General features: G+C 44.3%; 1 protein-coding gene across 2 annotated transcripts in view; it reads left to right on the plus strand.

Moving 5' to 3' along the window:
- The window catches only part of CASKIN1 (CASK interacting protein 1), a 662,583-nt gene that overhangs the window by 385,488 nt on the left and 256,888 nt on the right, over positions 1 to 20,207 (plus strand). For both annotated transcript variants that reach the window (XM_086940483.1, XM_086940482.1), the window contains exons 4-6: positions 12,216 to 12,361; positions 14,171 to 14,266; positions 17,688 to 17,818. In XM_086940483.1, the coding sequence (XP_086796609.1) occupies positions 12,216 to 12,361; positions 14,171 to 14,266; positions 17,688 to 17,818 (373 nt within the window). The remainder of the gene's footprint in view (positions 1 to 12,215; positions 12,362 to 14,170; positions 14,267 to 17,687; positions 17,819 to 20,207) is intronic.

Raw genomic sequence — 20,207 nt, forward strand, 5'->3', positions numbered from 1 at the left:
CAAACTGCCTTAAATACACTGGCAAAGCCAGTAGCTCTTGCATAGGGGAGACTTATTGGCTTTGCCAATGCTTGTTTTTTTCTGTTCAGGGCCGCCAGGCTTTCCCTGGAAGTCCCAAACAGAAGAAAATACACCAAACATTCATTCTAAATATGGCAGAAGGTCTTATGTATTTACACTGATGGCTGTTGGTGTAGAGTTTCCATTGCCGGGGCCAGGAGTGCGCCGAGCGGAAACATGACTGTCTGCCTGACCCTAAATAGAGCCACTGCGCCATCAGATGGTGGACCTGGCATTCCACCACATTTGTGGCAAACTCAAAATGCGGCCATAAGTTATCAATGCAAAGAGAAAGGGTGTTTGATGCATGTTTTGCAGGAGCAACGATAAACCACATACAAAATACACAGATAACAGAGCGACCAGGAAATGCAACATCCAAGAATCCTGTGTAGGGTTTCCCACAAGTAGTTTACCTTACATGGATGCATTTCAAGACTATCGCTTCAAGTGTACACCTCGCTTTACTGTCTATCGCAGACAGCACGCGAGAGGTTCTTTTCCAACTGTGCATCATATCCGAATCTGACTTTGCACATACGATGCTCTTTAGTGGAAGGACAGTCACAGGGCTTACACACAATGAGAGAAAAAGACAAAGGCAAATCAGAGGCAAAGCTGGTGTGATGCAGAGGCCTGGGCACGTGGAGGGGTTTGGCTGCGGTCACACAGTGGACAGTCGCTCTTTTTTGCCACGTCTAAATCTCGTGCAGCCCTGACATTTAGACTGGGAAGTAATTTTTCCAAATATTTTAATTTTTTTATATAACGGACTCAAAAAATAATTTACATTTTAATTAGTCAGCGTGTTTTGCCTTAGAACATACCAACATGCTTACAGCACAGATCAGGAAATCGGGTGTAGCTTTTGATGGTGCAGCAGGTCTTGCTCTGGGGTCCATAGTCATGAGTGGCCTTCTCCACTGCAGTTTTGCCTTTTTTTCAAATTACGTAACGCAAAATAGGGGTCCTATTTCCCAAACTTGCAGCATGGCCAATGGTTTTTTTTCGAGGCAACTGTGTGGACTACAGAAATGTGACATGCAATGATCACTTTGAGCACGCTTAGATCTGAGTCCTGACGGTATTTGAAATGCCAAACCCAATATGGCCATATTCAGCAGTAGGATCTACACTGTACTTGGATCAAACGACATGTTATGCTGACTTTAAGCACATTACAGCGGAGTGCATCATACTCGTGAAATACTTAAACATTCTGAGCACTCCGTAAACATGAGAGATTGTGGACTGCTGCAGTCATTCTCACATGCATAGAGTAGAGCTACCTAGCCATAATCTGAGGTAATGTGGCCATTTTCAGCATTTTCAGCATTGATGGAACTAGAACGCCGCCATACAGCAGAAAATGTGACATGCTATGGTTGAGTTTGTCAAGAGAAGGCCCTTGACTGGACCACGTCCTTCCTCTCCGGCAGAACACAGAGCGTCCGCCTCCCCCCCCTTCTGCTCCAAAACCACCGAGATCATCTGCGGCGTACCACAGGGCTCATCCGTCAACCCAACGCTGTTCAACATCTACATGGCTCCTCTCGCCCACATCGCCCGACAGCACAACCTCTACATCATCTCCTACGCCGATGACACCCAGCTGATCCTCTCCCTCACCAAAGACCCCCAGACTGCCAAAACCAACCTCCACGAAGGAATGAAGGCCGTTGCCGAATGGATGAGGATCAGCCGACTGACGCTGAACTCTGACAAGATGGAGGTTTTCATCCTCGGATCCCCCCCCCTCAGCCTGGGACGACACCTGGTGGCCGACCACACTGGGAACAGCACCAACACCCACCGACCATGCACGCAACCTAGGATTCATCCTCGACTCCACCCTCGCCATGACTAAGGTAAACGCCGTCTCCTCCTACTGCTTCAACACCCTCCGCCTTCTCTGCAGGATCTACAAGTGGATCCCCACCGAAGCAAGAAGAACGGTCAACCAGGCCCTCGTCAGCAGCAGGTTGGACTATGGAAACGCACTCTACGCAGGAGTTCCGGCCAAACTCCTGAGAAGGCTGCAACGCATCCAGAACGCCTCAGCACGACTGATTCTCAACGTCCCCCGCTGCAGCCACATCACTCCCCACCTGAGAGACCTACACTGGCTACCCGTCAAAAAGAGGATAACCTTCAAGCTCCTCACCCACGCACACAAAGCCCTCCACAACGCCGGACCAGCGTACCTGAACAGACTTCTCAGCTTCTACACCCCCACCCGCCAGCTCCGCTCCGCTGGCCTCGCCCTCGCCTTAGTCCCCCGCATTCAACGAGCAAACTCCGGCGGCAGATCCTTCTCCTTCCTTGATGCCAAGACCTGGAACACCCTCCCCACCCATCTGTGACAGACCCAAGACCTGCTCACCTTCAGAAGACTCTTCAAGACCTGGCTCTTCAAGCAGTAGCAGCACCCCCATCCCTCGGCGCCTTGAGGCCCTCACGGGTAAGTAGCGCGTTTACAAATACATTGATTGATTGATTGATATTGTGACTTACAGTGGCCTAGTGCAGGAGTTTATGTTACATATTATGGAACCGGTCAGCATTTTCATACTGCACTAGTGTATTTCAGGAGAGACGTTGTGTACGCTAAGCTTTCTTATTTGCCATTACCTAACATTGCCGTGATTCAGCTGTGCAGATGCTGAGTGTATTTGTGATGCTTATTTATCTATGGAGGTGTGTGTGCACTGTCACTGTGCCATGTGGCGTTAGAAGTTAGCGTTCTAGATTCTGTATGCAGAGCCTAGCTATTGCCATTGTTATGCGTACGTAATCTGATTGGATGGCCGGTCCAGGCTTCTTAGAATCTTGAGGCTGACTGAATTTATGTCCAGGGGCAGTGGACAGTTGGAGGAGGAAGCGAGGAGGACAGCTACAAAGGCTCATAGTCCCAGACCCTGAGGGAATCTGTATTTGGGCGTCACTGAGATGAAGGCTTTCTTCCTGGTGGCCTCCCATTGAGAGATTTCCTGTGGCCGCTAACTGATGGGGAACTGCCACCTATGACCCATGAGTAAGGATGCCTTTCCTTACTCTGACTGACTTCTGGTGAGCAGTTAATGGCCACTCATCATGGATGGGAGTAAAACTCCATGGTCTATGTACACACAATGATGACTGTAACCGGTGACATTGACAAGTTGCTAGGATGAAACCAAATCTGGTAAGGTAACATGGACGGTAAATGTGAATAAAAGAGTGAATGGGCCTACTCCCAAGAAAATGTAAGAAACCGGTCTGATCAGGGAGAGAGAGGGGGTAAACAAGCCAGGAGAAAATCAGGATGTCCATACAACTAATAAAAACTCGCCTTTACTCTCTCACTTGTGAAAATGAGATGAAGTAATTTCCTCAGGTCGAAAGGCGTTTCACACGCATTTTAAGGCATGCGCATCACCATTTCCCGGGGAGAAGGAGCTTTCTGTGTTGTATGCAGGTCTCCAAAGAACGAACAAAAGATTTAGGAATATTCATTTATGGAAAGCACTTTCGGATGAAGGTTGGGGAACAAACCTTTATTTATGACTGAAGAGTCTTATGAATTTAGCAAACCTGTATGAAGGTTCATTGTGTGAACAAAGTTCAGGTGGACACGTAATTTGCTGAACATGAGACATATAGAGATCCAAGTGCCAGAAGAGGGAGGCTGTTCTTTGGGGGATTGCATGGATAACAATCACTGAACTGAAAATATATAACTGCAGTCTGGTGAAGGACATCAGAGGAAGTGTCCGGCATAGATTGCTGATTTGCTCCAACAGGTTTGATTTTTCTGTGAAATGTAAACTGACTTCAGTGTGGAATCTACTGTTTTGAGCTAAGTATGGACTATTGATATAAAATATCCCTGTGATGCCTCTTTATAATCATTGACTTGAGAAGGGTGAAAGGCCTGAAGATGCGCATATGTTTTAGAAAAAATCCTGGAATAATATCATATATTGGACAAAACCATTGAGGAGTGTGGCTCAATGGTTAGAGCGGCAGACCCTGATGCAGAGCTCTGGCCCGGGACCAGGGTTCAATTCCTGCCTCGGTGGGTCTTGGGCTCAATTTCCTCGGACCTGTTAATTCTCGCCTCGGTGCCTATTCTAATCACGGGCCCCACGCTGCACCTCTGGTCAATAGCTTGCTTAGCCTCCACACTGGCCCCAACAGCGCTAAGGATGCCTGGCTTCACCCTGGGGGTGCCCAGGAGTGGACACTTCACAGGGAAAGCCAGGAGGGGTTCCACAGCGGTATGAGTAATAGCGCCAGGAAACCGCTTGGTGACAGTGCGCTCTACAAATACCTTGACATTTACATTTACATTTTACTCTGTGCTGTAAATTATAAGGGGATTGCAAGTCACTGAGGACCTCCATGACCAAATATGGAATGAGGTTGAATGCCGAGTTCCTTTATAAAGTCATGGGATATCGAAATTAATTGTAATTTCCTTATACTGTGTGGTACCAAGCACTTTAATTCTCATAATACCTGGTCATACCATCACAATTCCACCAAACCACTTAAATCCTTACTGTCGTGCTCTTTTATTTGTATTACAGACATGATTAGTGTGAAATTAAATGCCCCAAAAATCAGTTTTTGCAAAAAAGATATTACAATTTAAGCCAGGTTAAAAATGCTGTGTCTGATTATGTGGAAACATTCAGATATTCTGTCTTTCCTATAATAAACTTTCGTGTGGAAAAAATAATCATACTGCCTTAAATATCTCATTTCTGCTGATCTATCTCTGGTTAGAAAAAAAATATCAGGAATAAGAAAAGCCAGATCCTATTTTCCTTGTTTAAATAGTGACAGTAATTATGCTCTGTGACCTGCCTTTCACCTTGTCTGCTGGCTCTGGACATTTTGACGTCAGAATTAAACTGTAATAACTTATTACAATTAAGCAGCTACATCCTCTCTTTATTACAAGCCACATCAACAGGTTGCCTCTATTAAGGAAATGAAAGACTGTCTTTTATTAATGGATTGCAGGGTCTGGTATATTTCCATGAAGCTATGGAACACCGATGGTCAACGCCTATTGTGTTGAGAATATTTGTTTTTTAGCAAGCATGGTTTAATTTCTTGGAACCTTTACCTTCAGGATTAAGATAGTGAGCGAAGAGGAAGTACAAAAAGAAATTAAAATAAGAAACTTGGGGCCCAATGTACGAACCCTTTTGCATTTGAAAACCCTATAATTTGCTAAATCTTAGTATTTGTAATCATAAAAGTGTGATATGTAAAGTACAAAATCCACTTTGCAAGTCGTGAAAGCCTTTCTATTTGCAAAATAGTTTTTATGACCAATTCCAAATAAAAATAATGAGGGGCAGGAAAACAAACTCCCCTCTTACTAGCGCGTCACAGTGGTGGGAATGAGTGTCTTGTGACCACAATTGTAGTTGCAAACCGTTGAAAAGTTTGCATCACCTCAATGTATGTGGTAGCTGAGTTGCTAAGGGAAAGATGCCTTTGAGGTACAGCTATCATTTTGGTAATCATGTCGAGTAGCCTCGGGGAATGCATTCAGTGGTCCCCTGGTGTCTTTTTTTCAAACAGAAAAGCTACTGTCCATCTAAGGTACAAAAACTGCTTTTAGGATAAAAAAATGTTTCTCCGCTAAGGTGCGAACCCAGGAATGGTCAGTCACTCAATCAGGGTTGGTGAAGCGCAACTACTCACCCGTGAGGGACTAAAATGCGCTGGGGGAGGGCGGCTCCGTGGAGTGCTGGGGTCTTCCGAAGAGCCAGGTCTTGAGGTCCTTCCTGAACAGGGGCAATGTGGGAGATTGCCAGAGGTGGTCTGCCTTCCTTGTGGGCCACCATCCTGCCATTCAAAGCCAATTACAGGGTTCAGAAATAGTGATCTGCCTAATTAATATCCATTAGACAAGTTATATTGCGACCCAATGCAAATGGGAAATGTGTGATGTGACCTTTTGGTACTTCAGTACATTAGTACACCAGCCATATTGAAATTTGCATCCATGTTCACAAATCGGTCCAGCACAATTTGCACATCCCTGGTTTGCGAACAAGGATCATGCATTTGTCCCTTGATGATGCTTTAGTGGCTATTCACCGTAGCAATGGCCGTGCAGCAAAGCAGCAGGGACTGAGGCCACTGAACGTCACCCAAGTGGGAGAGTTGGAGGCCCTCCACTGTTTATCAGAATGCGTCTTTTATTTCCAATTAGAAAGCTGTAAAATGCTGGGTTAGTCTGAAAATTGTTCCAGGCTACCCCATAAGGTAAGTTGCCCTGCTTGCCAAACCTTTGTAGTGGCACTGTAGTTATTTTTCGGGGGGGGGGGCAGTTTTGAGAGGATAAGAAATAGAAGAATCTACTCTTTCTAGTGCAGCTTTTGCCTTTCTATCTTCTAACTCTGTGTGCAGAGCACATGTGCATTCGCTGGATAGGAGCTGTGAAAAGACAGAGACCCAGGGTAGTCACTGCGAGGTCTGCAGGATCTGGCTAATGGAGAGAAGCTCGTCCCAGTCGTTGCGATAGCCTGGTCTCCCACAGCCCTCTGCTCCTGGCTTCACACAGTAGACCTACTAAAACATTGAATATAATCACTAGTAGCTATGCAGGTGAGGCTGGGGAGGTGAAGCGGGTGCATGGAACTGTGTGGTAGCTGCCTGCACTCCCTAACTCTTGTCCATTGCTGCCCTGCTCCACTTCTAGACCCTGCCCAGGCACAGGTTTTGCTTTAGTTCTTTGTTCTTGGAGGACTTCTGTTGACATCCAGCTGTTTTCTCTCCAAGTAGGGCCTGCCCTGTTGTTGGTGCCTCTTTGTAGGTCTCTGTTACAGACAGCTTTAGGTGTCTCTTGGCCAGACCTAATATTTCCAGTATACATAGAGTGACATTTGGGTCAGTCTCTTGCTCATGATTGGATTGCTTTGTTTTCTATCTCAGTTGTAGCCTCCTAATATAAAATATTTATTCACTATTCTTGTCTTTGTCTACCCCAGGACCATTTACGTTTCACAGTGTTCCGATTGGTTGTCTTATATCCTTCCACTTCTGACCTTACTTGGATTCAGCCAACTATTGTTTAGGCCTGGACGGAGTTCGCGGAGTTTCACTCTGCAGAATTCAGCGGAGTTACAGTAAAACTCCTCAAAAATTCTGCAGAGTAAAGCATTTTTTCTTTGTATAAAGCATTTTTTCTTTGTATAAAGCATTTTTTCTTTGTATAAAGCATTTTTTCTTTGTATAGCGTTTTCCCCTTTTGGGGCCTTTCTTGTTTATTGGCACATTATTCTCCACTATATTTTAATTCCTATTGCTCTTTATTTGTGCTGTTGTACTGATGTTTTACATTGTTTTCTTCAACTCAATAAAGCTTTTCAAACTTAAAAAAATTTCTGCAGAGTCCCGTGAGCAGGTGGAGTATTGCTTGGTCGCCTTTAGCCTGCACAGAAACACTGTTAAACGTGCATGGCACTTCCCAAAACAATGTTTGTTAAACCCCCTGTGGTCAGATACAAACAAACGTTGGTAAGGAAACCCAAAGCTAGGGGATTTCTGCATTAGTGATGACAAGCTGCATTTCCTGAATTGCTATGTACATGGTATGCAGCACACTGCAGCATTCTTAACATTCAGTGAAACACACACACTCTCCTACCTCGTAAAACTGCTAGTCTCTGCATCTCCTATAAAACGTGCACACCATCGCTGGGTCAAGTATCTACATCATGTTTGATGCCACGTAGATATTATTTCAAGGAAATCATTAGCATCACTTGATATTTTTGTTTGTTTGCCTCATCAGAGGGCGGTGCACCATAGCTGCCTCTACTAAAACAGCAGCCCTTCCTGCTGACATATCACTCCCAGCACAGCCCAGTCAATGAAAGCTGACCTATCTCTCCAAGCACAGACCAGCCAATGGAACGGCAGCGAGTAACTCACTGTTAAACCGGCTGTAATTGGATGACAGACAGAGTAACCTAGAAGATGTAACAACAGCAATCTAATGCCTTTGATCTGGATTGCCCAGAAAGGAAGTTGCTGCCTTCTCTCCCATTAATGTCCATTAATGGGGCAGAACACTGGTGTCAGTGCCCGGGGAGAGCCAACGAGGTTTGAAAGAGACATTTACATAAAGCACATCGAGGGGGCTATGTAGCCATGAACTATATGGCATTATCGTCACAAGGGCAGTTCCACCCTTTTATACCCCTGTCCGAGGAGGTGGGTGGTTCTCAGAACACTCTTTTGTATGGTTTCTTGATAATCAGACGTGTGGAAAGTGCATTTTACTCCTTTACACTAGTACCAGCTACTTGAAAGAAACGTGGATTATTACAGTTATGCACATCTCTGCTTGAAGTCAAATTTCTAAGGGGATAGCAGGCACTCACTTAAAAAGAAAACACTTTGATTCCAGCATTTTTATGAGAGACTCGAACATACTTACCTATCGGTTACTGGCAATTTAGGGCCAGATGTAGGTCGGCTTTTACCGGTCGTAACGGCCGAAATCGGCCGTTACTGACCAGTAAAAGCCTTTCCCTATGTAGGAGGCTTATTTACCGATTCAGTAAATTCCGATTCGGTAAATGTTGATTCAGTATTTACCGAATCGGTATTTACCGATTCGGTATTTACCAATTCAACATTTATCGATTCAACATTTACCGATTCGTAATTTACCAAATCGGTAAATGAAATGTAGAAAGCACTGTAAACAGTGCTACAGGGCTTTAAGAGTTCGTTATTTACCACCAACTATTAGTTGGTGGTAAATAAGTAATTCCTATGTAAATGCATAAATGTGCATTTACACCTGTGCCATGTGACAGACATACATGCCCATAGGAATCAATGGCAAATACCAAATCTGTAAATACCGATTCGGTAAATACCGAATCTTACCGATTAGGTATTTTTTGCCGATTTTTTACCTACATAGGATTTACCGATTCTGAAATTCCGAATCGGTAAAATTCGGTATTTAAGAATCGGTAAATCCAATTTACCTACATCTAGCCCTTAGTCACAAATTAGCCACACCTGCCAACCCGTGAAACTCTGAGTACGATGGAAATGAGGTAACAAAATCAACATAAACAATGTCAGCTTCCTTCTGAGCTGAACAACTCATAACGCGAGGTAGCCAGCAAAGTAAATCCACTTTATAAAAGTCAAATGTTAGGAGTGAACCCATGTACACCATCCTGACAAATGAACGAACAGTAAGTTACATTCTGGAACTTGAAGCTTCCAATTTAAGATTGTAACAAAATAGCAGCGAACAAATGCTAATGACTAAAAACTCAGGAGCAACTTAAGGCCTCACGTGGGACAGACAGCTCCTTGGTAGCTTTTTAATGTGCTCCTGCTATTTTTGGGCTAGCTCACTGAAATTGTGATTTGGCTTTGTTGTGCAAAGATAATGGTGCGCACAGTGCGACAGCATCGGAGGATGGGGGTGGAAGAATGGCATGGTGACTGCTCACCGGGGGACACCCTCAAGGGACAGTGGGTGCCCTGTGCTTTGGCTGAACATGCTTGGTTTGACATAAAAGGTAAGCAGCATTGACATCCGTGTTTATTTGCTCCTGTTGCAATGACAAGGACTCACAGTGCAGCGCGACCTTCATTCCTGGGAGCAGAGGGAAAGCTGTGTAAAGCCTGGGACTACTGTCTAAAGGGGAATTCCAAATAAGGCTCCCAATTGAAAGAAAAGGGATGCTTTATCACTCCAGTAAAGAGTGGAACACTTGGTGTTTGCTGTTCACTTGTCTTTTTTCAAACAACTGTTGGGATATTGCTACAATTCAGTGATACCTAAAGAGGGCCTGGCAAAAAAAAAAGTTTTTATATAACATCTTCCCCGCATTGGTGAGACGGTGCAAAACGAGATGCGAAATAAACATGGTGTTAGCTCTTTTTTAAAGGCTCTCTTTAAAGGGGATGGTGTTTGCATACAAAAGTATGCGCGTAACAAGAGAGAGAGAGAGGACTAGAAAGCTAGTCCGAGTCCCCGTAGTTTATATGTGTTATCAAAAGAGACTAGCTTAAATATGACCAATATTGTTAGGACTCTGATTAGATTTGTCATGGGCACCTCGTTGGTGAGTTCATGAAGCCTTCACCCACCAACCTGGTTGGTGGCATGCTTCATCATCAGGCCCACCGAGTGACACCTAATGTGTCCCGGGTGTGCTACGACGCCTGATTACAGCGGAGCTGGTATTTTACTGAGAGTGCAGTGTGAGGTGTAAAGTGAAGTGTGAGTTAAAACGGCTTGGCGAGGGTCCCAGTACCCGAGGTTAAATTAAATTTTAATAACTGGCCCCCGTCAGTGGTTAAAATAAGGCTTGGGGATGTTTAAGGGAGGCGAGTTACTACCTCCTACATCCAACAGTTGGTCGACATGTTTCAGCCAGTGCCTTAAACTAAATCTGGCTTTCCTCTGGACCTTTTTAAAATAGAGTGTAGTGCAGGATAAAAAGGAGTGTAATCCAGGCTATGTGTTACACTCACTAAGGTGTTTCTCAAAGTGTGAGAGGGGATTCCCTTCTCATATATGCCTGTACTGACAACATTGAAGACATAGACAAAACATGTAAGAAGAGGAGAGTCAAATAGGCATCTTCGGCACATAGTCGTATACATAGAATGCCGAATCTACAGTGCTCAGTGGGTAGACTACAGTCGGGAAAAGTGTAATGGCACTGATGGTACCATTATTGTGATTATCGCAAATAACTGGGGGTGGTGTCGCTTAAACACGGGTGTCACACATATGCATGAGATACAAAGTGTGATGGGGCGTTAGTAAACACTCTTACGCTTAGATTTTGCAGCCAATGCTTCCAGGAGTGAAGCGGTAAGGGGTTGACCCTGTAGGGAAATAATGTTGGCCACTGGGAGTTACAAAAAACATTACCTTCCTGTTAGCGCCGGAACACTCCTGCTGGAGTAGCATTCATTAATTCATTAATTCATCAAAGGTTTCTTGCTGATTAATAACCTATAGTGGGGCGGCTCTCATCATTTGGTTTCTTTGTGCACATTGGGGGTCCTGCTTCTGCAGCTGGTTGCTGTTCACCAGCAGGCATGCAGCCCAATCTCTGCGTGGGTCAATGCAGACGGCAAATATTGTAGCTGCTGCGCAGAAAATATTTTAAGGGTTGCTGCACAGAGGACCACACACTGGAGCCCACCATCCTTGGGGTTTGCAGGTAGCAGGTCTTCTATCAGGAATGAGCGGGGTGTGCCTATAAACTTTGCTTCACCAGCAGTTGGTAGCACATGCATCCACCGCAGTCATCTTTGAATTGGCTTGTTCAGAAATACAAATACATTCAGAGATGGCCACAGTAACTGCTCCCTCAGCTACCAAGGCTATATTTAATAGGTTTGTTCAAATATTTCAAATGCATGGAAAGATGACCACTGCGGATGTGTGAGAATCCATTGCGACCATCTCTGAATGCATTTCTAATGTTTGAACAAACATATTTAAAGATAGCTTCTGCATATGTGCGCAACCACCTCAGCTAACAAAAAAGGCATTGGCAAAGGCAATAGGTTTCACTGACTTGATGTGTTTGTCAGTGTTTGTTTTAATTGCAGTCCATATTCTGCAGCCTCTGAACTGCTTTTATCTGATTTTCCGTATATATTTGTATTTAAGAGCAGAAGCTTGTATGATCCCATAAAAGAGACTATTTAGGAGCTAAATGTGAGAGGAAGGTTGCAGGGGAGACTCAAGTTGTGGGCAGGCCTGGCAGTGTGGCCATATTGTAGAGAGAGCTATGCCAATTGTCTGGTGGGTTCACCATTGGCTTTCACCTCTGCTGACCTCCGTCTTTGCTACCCAGTGCAGCTTTCATTGATAGTCCAAGCTTTACTCCTCCTTTTGAGAGGGGCGGTGCTTGAGGGAGCAAAATACTCTGAACTCAGTTAGAGTAAGTCTGCACCCGGTGATGCCCTCAAATAACCACGATATGATAGGGTATAAGTACCTTCAAGGGATTTTGTTATTATGTATTTCAGACAAAATTTCAAACAGTACTTGACTGCCTTGTTAAGACCGATAGTGCAAAGGGTATATTGGGTTGCTCATTTCTGGTTACTCAAATAACCACAACACTGCTCTCTCTCTCTTGCAGGGATGCGCGCTCTACACTATGCCGCCTGGCAGGGCAAGAAGGAGCCAATGAAACTGCTGCTGAAGTCTGGCTCAGCTGTCAACATCCAATCCGATGAAGGGCAGATCCCCCTGCACCTGGCGGCCCAGCATGGGCACTATGATGTGGTAAGAGCCCCCTCCCCTTCGTAGTCCAACTCGGCAGTGCTAGGATTCCACTTGCTATCTAGTTATGTATTTATTTTATTTTTTTGTATTTATTATTTATGTTTTTTATCTGACTGCTTTCTGTAGCTCAGTGAAACAGTAAAAACATGTACGGCTTCTGGCCGAGGGCAAGGAGTGATGCCAAGTTGTAGGGTAAAGATTGCCACTCAAAGCTCAGTGCCACATCTGTGAAGAGACAAACCAAGGTCCAGGCCCTGCCTGCACAGCAGCACCCTATGAGTGGGCAAATACTGTTGCCTGACTAGCTTTTTTTCAACTACCTCTCTATGATGTGAGAAGCCTTTCTCCAGACCCTAGATGCTCAGCATCTAACCTGTAAAGGGTCAGATGCTGCTGAAGCCAGTCTAACTACCTGCCCTGGCAGTAGGTAAATGTTGCTTCCTATCCTGTCTGCTCCATACCAGCTCTACACCTACCACTATCAATGCTTCTCCATCCAGATACATCATTATAGTTACTGCGGTGCTATTTAGGAGTCGGAGACTGGGCGTAAAGACCGCCATAGTGCTGCTCGCCTCCTAGAATGTAGATGTCAGGGGCTCCATGAGAGAACCCTAGTACACATACTCCTGACTAGCACTGTTACCATCAATCTCCCTACTAACCCACATGCTTCTCACTAGAACCGCTAGTATAGCTAGTATAGATAGCAGGCATGCTAGCTTTCCTAGCCCATGATCTCCTCACTAACACAGCTGGTCCACATGCTCCTAACCGGTATGGCTAGCTAACTTGCTCCTGAATAACACAAATCGACTATATGCTCCTGACTGTCACCGCTTGTCTACAGGCACCTGACTAACACATCTGGCCACATGCTCCTGGCTAGCATTCTGCGCCCACAATCTCCAGGCTAGCACACAGATTCCTGACTGACAATGCTAACCCACATGCCCCTGATTAACACATGTAGCTCATATGCGCCCGACTACCATTCTTAGCCAACAATTTCTCTATTAACACAGCTAGCCCACAAACTCCTAACTGACATCATTAGCCCACACGCTCCTGAATAACACAACTAGCTCACATGCTGCGGATTGGCATTGCTACCTCAACCCCATTATTAACACACACGACTGACTGTGCATGCCTCAGAATCTTTACTGACACTGATGACTCATGAGTTCCATGAATGTCACTGCTTGCCCTCAAGCTCTTGACTGGCGCCGTGGGCTTACAAGCGCAAGACTGACTGTGCTAGCCTGGAGGCCATGGCTGACGGTGCTGGCTTACAAGCTCCTGAATGCTTCTGCCAGCGCTTAAGCTCTTGACTGGCACCAAACTGCTGACCAATACTTGTAGCTATGAGATCCAGATGGACAGTCCCAGCCTTCAGATCCAGGTTGGCAGTGCCAGCCACAAGCACTTGACGGGCAGTGCCAGGATCAAGCTACAAGATGGCAGTGCTAACCTCAACCTCCTAATGAGCAGTGGTAGCCTGGAATACCTAAATGGCAGTACTTTAGCTCCTGCCTGGCAGTGGTAGCCTTGAGTACCTGACCAGAACTGCTAGCCTTGAGCTCCTGTCTAGCAGGGAGTAATATTGACTCCTGATATGCTGCTCGCATCAGTCTCCTGACTCGCAGCCTTGAGCTCTCAATACTTACTCATCATTGTATGTCCTTGTTCATATTATGTGTATTTGTATTGCACTTAACAAACCCAGTAGGGTATCCTGGCGCTGATCAGCTTATCACTTTTCATAGAATCAGACCACCTCTCAGTGCTGTTTTCTTCTTTGTCCAGTCAGAGATGTTGCTGCAACACCAGTCCAACCCCTGCATCATGGATATTTCTGGAAAGACGCCCTTGGATCTGGCCTGCGAATTTGGACGAGTTGGGGTGAGTCTTTCAGGTGTCCCGGAGAGTTCCCCGACCACTGAGCAAAATGTTTGAGTTGTGCCCCTTTCAGCAGTGTAGCCAGCCAACAAGAGGAGGGGAAAGAGAACTGTGTAGAAAGCCCTGGTGGTCTTCAGGGCACGGTGAGCAGAAGTTGGCATGGCGTGATGAATGGAACGGACGCTGAATTTGTGGGTGTGTTAGATCACCTGTATTGGTCAGAACTTTGCAGTATCTGAAGAACATTTCATGGTGGAGAAGATATGGGGGGGGTTCTCAGCCCAGGATTTGTTAAATAAATTTAAGGACAAATGCCTACTATAAGAATTTCGAGTTTTTCACGCAGACCTACAAAAATATTGACTCTGGAATATTGACTACCACCTTATTGTTAAGTTAAGTTTATAAAGTCAAGTGTATATTTACTATTCCTAATTAAATTGGAATTGGGTGTAACTAGCGTAATTTAGTGTAGCATAGTCATGTGGAATTAACTGAAAAGCCTGCGAGATTACTCATAATTACATGGAAAGAGTCATTCTACATTTAGTGCTATATTCTTAGTGCAAAAATGCCTCCTAGCTTAATAGCACTAAATGCAACAGAACACACGTAGTAGTGCTAGCAGTTGCTTGTGCTCACTAAATGTGCTCTTACGAAGGGATTTTCCTCCAACCTATTCCCAGCATTTAGCGCTATTTTCTTAGAGCAAAATGCCTCCTTGATTCCAAAATGGGAGCAAGAATGCACTTTGTGTGAAGAAATAACAGTAAATGTTTTCTTGGGGTAGGATTTTCCCCTAACTTACCCCCGGCATTTAGTGCTATTTACTTAGCACAAAATGTACCCTTGCATTCAAAATGAATACCAGGATGCATTTTGCGATAAGAAATAGTGCTAAATGCAGGAGAACATGAAAAGCGAATTAGAGCGGCCACTCGCACTTGCTAAACGTGCTTTTGGGGTGGGCAAAATATTCTGTTCCGCGGACGGAATTGGTAAATTTTTTGTAACTCTGCATTATTCTTGTAACACACAGTTTCGCCCAAATTCCACCAAATCGCTGTGTGATAGAATATCCTTGCGGACAGCTCCAGAATGGTAAGTTGGTGAGCCTGAGCCAAATTTGGCATCACCGGTCTAGATCGTTCGCTCTCAGAAGGCTGCCGCTAAAGTCGAAAATCTACTAGAGCGGCAGCAAAATCAGCTTGAGTAGCTGCACCCCCTGGTACGCCTCGTGGTGGCGTTCACGTTGATTTTTCAGCATGGAACGCGCTGTTGTGCTGAATTACAGCGCAACGTGCCTATTTCCCCCAGGTGCCGGAACTCCGTGGAATCTCACTGAGTTTTTCTGTCAAATTCTGTAAGTTCCGCCCACCCCTAATTTTTTACGCAACATTACTCATAATCGCACAGAGTAATCGCACAATCATTGGTAATTCTAAGTCAAAGAGTAACGCAGAAGTACCAACATTGCTCCCATTGCTGCAGCATAATTGAAATTCTGCTTGGGCCCAATTAAATAATTAAATGTGCATAGAAGTGTAGTTACGAATAGTAAATATGCCTATATATAAGCTTATGTTGACAATATAGAGGTATTTAATATTTTTCTGTCAATACTTTTGTCGGTCAGTGTTTGTGACTTTGTATGCTGACATTCAGCCGTAGCAGGTGATGTATTTGTAAGCACATTGTAGGTCCATTAGGACAGCAGCATTGTTAACAATGTACAAGATGGTTGCGCTTCCCTAAGTTTTTTTTCTTCCAGAAATGCATTTGCGAGTGGTGCACTTATAACCCGCTTCGTCGGTACAATTATAATTCTCTTGTCTCACAGCAGTCAGCACCAAGAGTATGGGAAGGTGCCCCTTTCTCTGTAAATGTTAAATCCTCCCCGGCCTATTGTCTGTACCCAGGCACTCCTCGACCTCTTTCTACATTGATATTCTCGATTAAAAATGAGGAATGTTTTCCATCTTTAATCGTCACAGTATTTGTGATGGGCTAAGGCCTTACAGTGGTAACAGATTTGTATGATGTGTTACCGACTTTGGCAGCATTTTACGTACTTCTGCCATGCCAAGAAATAATTTTGCTTTGTATTGAGGTCTATTGCAGAACAAGGATTTCCATTGTGCCTGCAGCACACCAGTCATGGAGTCTAGGTCATTTAATCCTTTGTTATTGTCATTGCCCCAGGAATCCTGTAGCAGCATTGGGTGGAGAGGGGTATTCTGCGCTCTCAATCCTCCACACATCACAAATGCATGCCAATCCTGTGCTCTGGCACTTGCAAAATCAACCCCAAGTTAAGGTAAATGCTCTGGGGTCTCTCTAGAGCAGGGGTGCCACCTATATTGATGTAGTGAAATTCTGAAAGCCTGGCCCAGGCAGTAATAGGTTAGACATGTGCAAGGTGTAAGCCTTCAGGACCATGTAGCTGGCTCTTCCACAGCCCATGAGGCCTAAGTTTCCCAAGAACCCTTGGCCCCCATGGGAAGAAGTAACTCTGCTCTTTCTCTGCCTAACTCTTTCCATCTATGCTGGTCACACTGGTAGAGGTACCAGTTAATGCGAGGCTGCATTAGATGCCAGACTGAAGATACTGTGAAAAGGACAGGGGATGAGTCTCTCGCCAACCATGGTGCTCTCTCTTGCCTAGCCTAGTATCTCTTGAACATTGTCCTATGGATGCTAAATCTCTACCATGCCCTAATTCAATCCGTCCCCTGAATTCTGGATCCTTCCTTCCCCTCTTTCTTCTGCCTTCTTTCCTACTGTCCTACCCCTTATCTCTTCGCTCCACACTCCCTTGTCCTGTGCCTAAGGCCTGCTTCTCACTGCGCATTCTCTCTCCATCTGGTGAGATATCAACATTCTGTAGAAGACCTGCCCACCCAGGAGACTCCTTCCTCATGTCTTCTGTATTGTCCATCCCTTTCAATTTCTCCAATCCCTGATCATCGCCTTGAGATGAATTTTGGGGAGGGTAAAGGAGTACATGTAGCCCAGCTGAAAAACTAGAGAATGCATGAGCATATACTCAGATGCTTTTAGTGCCTAAAGAGCTACCTACTATACATACCTCCCTTCAGAAGTTTGACAGGGGCTTAAACTCCCAAGGATTTATGACACCACTGGAATGAGAAAGGTAGATTAGCCCAATCTTACCATAGTGAGTTTAACTAGATTTAGAAGTTCAAAATGGGTATACATTTTTGTAGAGAAGTATTTATGTATGATAGACATTTATGGAATCTTTGTTCTTGCAAGTCTGTATTTTCGGTGTATGACAGCACTTGAAGGAAGTGTAAAGCACCATACTAATATCCCACATAAAATAGGGACATCTGATTAGAGCCTCTGTGTGCGGTTCTGTCTGCTGGAGCAGTCACATGCTCTCTAATCTTCACCGCTGCAGGTGGTCCAGCTGTTGCTCAACAGTAACATGTGTGCGGCGCTCCTGGAGCCGAAACCCGGAGACACGACGGACCCCAACGGCACCAGCCCCCTACACCTGGCAGCCAAGAACGGACACATTGACATCATCAGGTAAGTGTGGGTCACTTTGCTTTTGATTGTCAGGGGGATTTCCACTGCACTGTAGGAGTTTGAAGAAGTCTGGGATCTGAAGCTCCACCAGACCTCTGAGTCTCCTCATTTTTTGTATGTGCCTTTTTCCTGAACTTGCATTTTGAGTATTTGTTGGAGACACTATGGGAAAGAGACTTGAAAATCTTGATCTTCCTAAAGCTGGGTATGCAGATAGTGTGTGCTGTTCTGTTTAAATGGAGCAACTGATGAACAATGTAACAATACATTTAAAAACTCAAGATGACATCATCAAACAGAATAACATTCTTGAATGCCAATTGTTTGTGGCTGTTATAGATGCAGGAAAGATCAAAGATATCTGCTTTTTATTTCTCACCTGAGACAACGCATGCTCTGTTGCTTGCTAAGATCTTTTGTAACTTAAAGCAAACCTAAAGAGGCATTTGAGCCTACTCATTACTTATCATTGATTATGTTCATTGCCACTCTTATTTTCTTGCTTCTCAGTGATTAGTGAGTGTGAGAGTGTGTCTGCTTCAGTTTGTCTTCATGTGTTTGCCACTCACTGGAGCATGGACCAAGTACTCATTGATTTCTTCATTAGTGTTGTTCTGTGATACTTGCAATGTTATTGCTGTACTTGTTTTGTGTTTCTCGCAAACAACTAATTTACAGGTTGGTAAGAACTTTGTAGGTGCAAATTGCTTTATAACTTAAAGCTATTTTTGGAAAGCGTGCAAACAAGAAATAAAACCCTGTACATTGTATAGTAATTTTAGCTCTAGAATATTGTCTCTGAGCCTTAAGTGTAGTTATTTAAACCTTTTGAAAACATGGCTGTTATATATTCATTAGTTTGCTTCTCTTCCTTTGAGGATTATCTATGTGTGTGTTTATAGCCGATTGACATTCCAAGCACGTGCCGTGCTAACTGCATTTATTTAGCATGAGGAATCGCTGGAGGTTCTTTTATCAGCAGATCTGAATGGTTGCACTCATATGGTAATGTGCTGCTTGAACAAAGCTACCTATTTTCTACAATTCATCTGGATTTGCTTCCTAATAACTGCATATTTGATGATGAATAAAACATCCTCTAAATTATAAAACAGGTAACCCACAAACATATTCTGGCAGCCTGTCATTTTGACTGATTATGGAGCTATAAACATACTTCCTTCTTTTTATACTATTGTCAGTATGTATGTATGTTTTTAAGAATTAACGTTTGCCACTGTGTCACATTTACTTATTTGTTGGTTAGTTGTTTTATAATATAGAGGGTGTTTTATTCATCATCAAACCCGCAGTCTTTTCACAAGGTTTATATTTCACCCTTAAGTCCCTTTAGCTGTACTCACCCTTAAAAGCTCCCTTACCTCCCTTTACCTACACACATCCCTGAACCTTAAAAATCCTCCTTACCTCCCTCTGCCCACTCAAATCCTGAAATCACTTTTACCTTCCTTTACGTCTACTCAATCCATAACCCTAAAATCAACCTCACCCCCCTTTACCTCTACCTAAGCCTGAATCCTAAAATCATCCTCTCCTCCATTTACCCCTACCCACCCCTAAAGTCACCCTTACCTTCCTAAACCTTTACCCACCCATAAACACTAAAATCATCCTTACCTCCCTTTATCTCTACCTAACTCATAACATTGAAATCACCCTTACCTCCCCCCATCTATTTGCACCTCTGAAACCTGACATCACCCTTACCTCTACTCTAAACCCAAATTAACCTGTTCCCCTTTCACCTCTACCCATCCTGTAACCTAAAATCTCACATACCTTGCTTTACCTATACCCATCCCATAAGTCTAAATTCATTCTTGCCTCATTTATTTCTACCCACTCAGAACCCTAAATTCTCCCTTACCTCCCTTTACCTCAACCCATCCCTAAACCCTAAAATCAGTCTTACCTCTCTGTACCCGGCACGCTAAATACTAAAATCACCCTTACCCTTTACCTCAGACCCACTCCTGAAACCATCCATATCTTTCTTTTCCTCTACCTATCCCAAAACCATAAAACCACATGCATGGTAATGTAATGCATAGTAAACGTTCAAAGACTTACTTACACATAGTTACCTGTGTTTGTAAAGGCTGCGTATTAAAGGTCCTGCTTGGTGAGGCTTAGTGGTAAAGGCTGTTTCATCTCAGGACATATTTCTGCCCCACATTAAACATTCTCCTAATTCACCCTTGCACCCCTAAATGTTTTGGGGCCACTGTTGGTTGTTTTATGCCCTTGGTTATATTTGGGAGGCATCTTCACCTCTTTCACGGTGTGGCCTTCCCCCCACCCAAACCCACTACACTTTAGGTCTGCCTGAGACAGAACATGCATCTTCGCTTGCAAGACATTTTGTTTA

This window comes from Lissotriton vulgaris, chromosome 10 (genome assembly GCF_964263255.1).
Source record: "Lissotriton vulgaris chromosome 10, aLisVul1.2, whole genome shotgun sequence".
Taxonomy (NCBI): Eukaryota; Metazoa; Chordata; class Amphibia; order Caudata; family Salamandridae; genus Lissotriton; species Lissotriton vulgaris.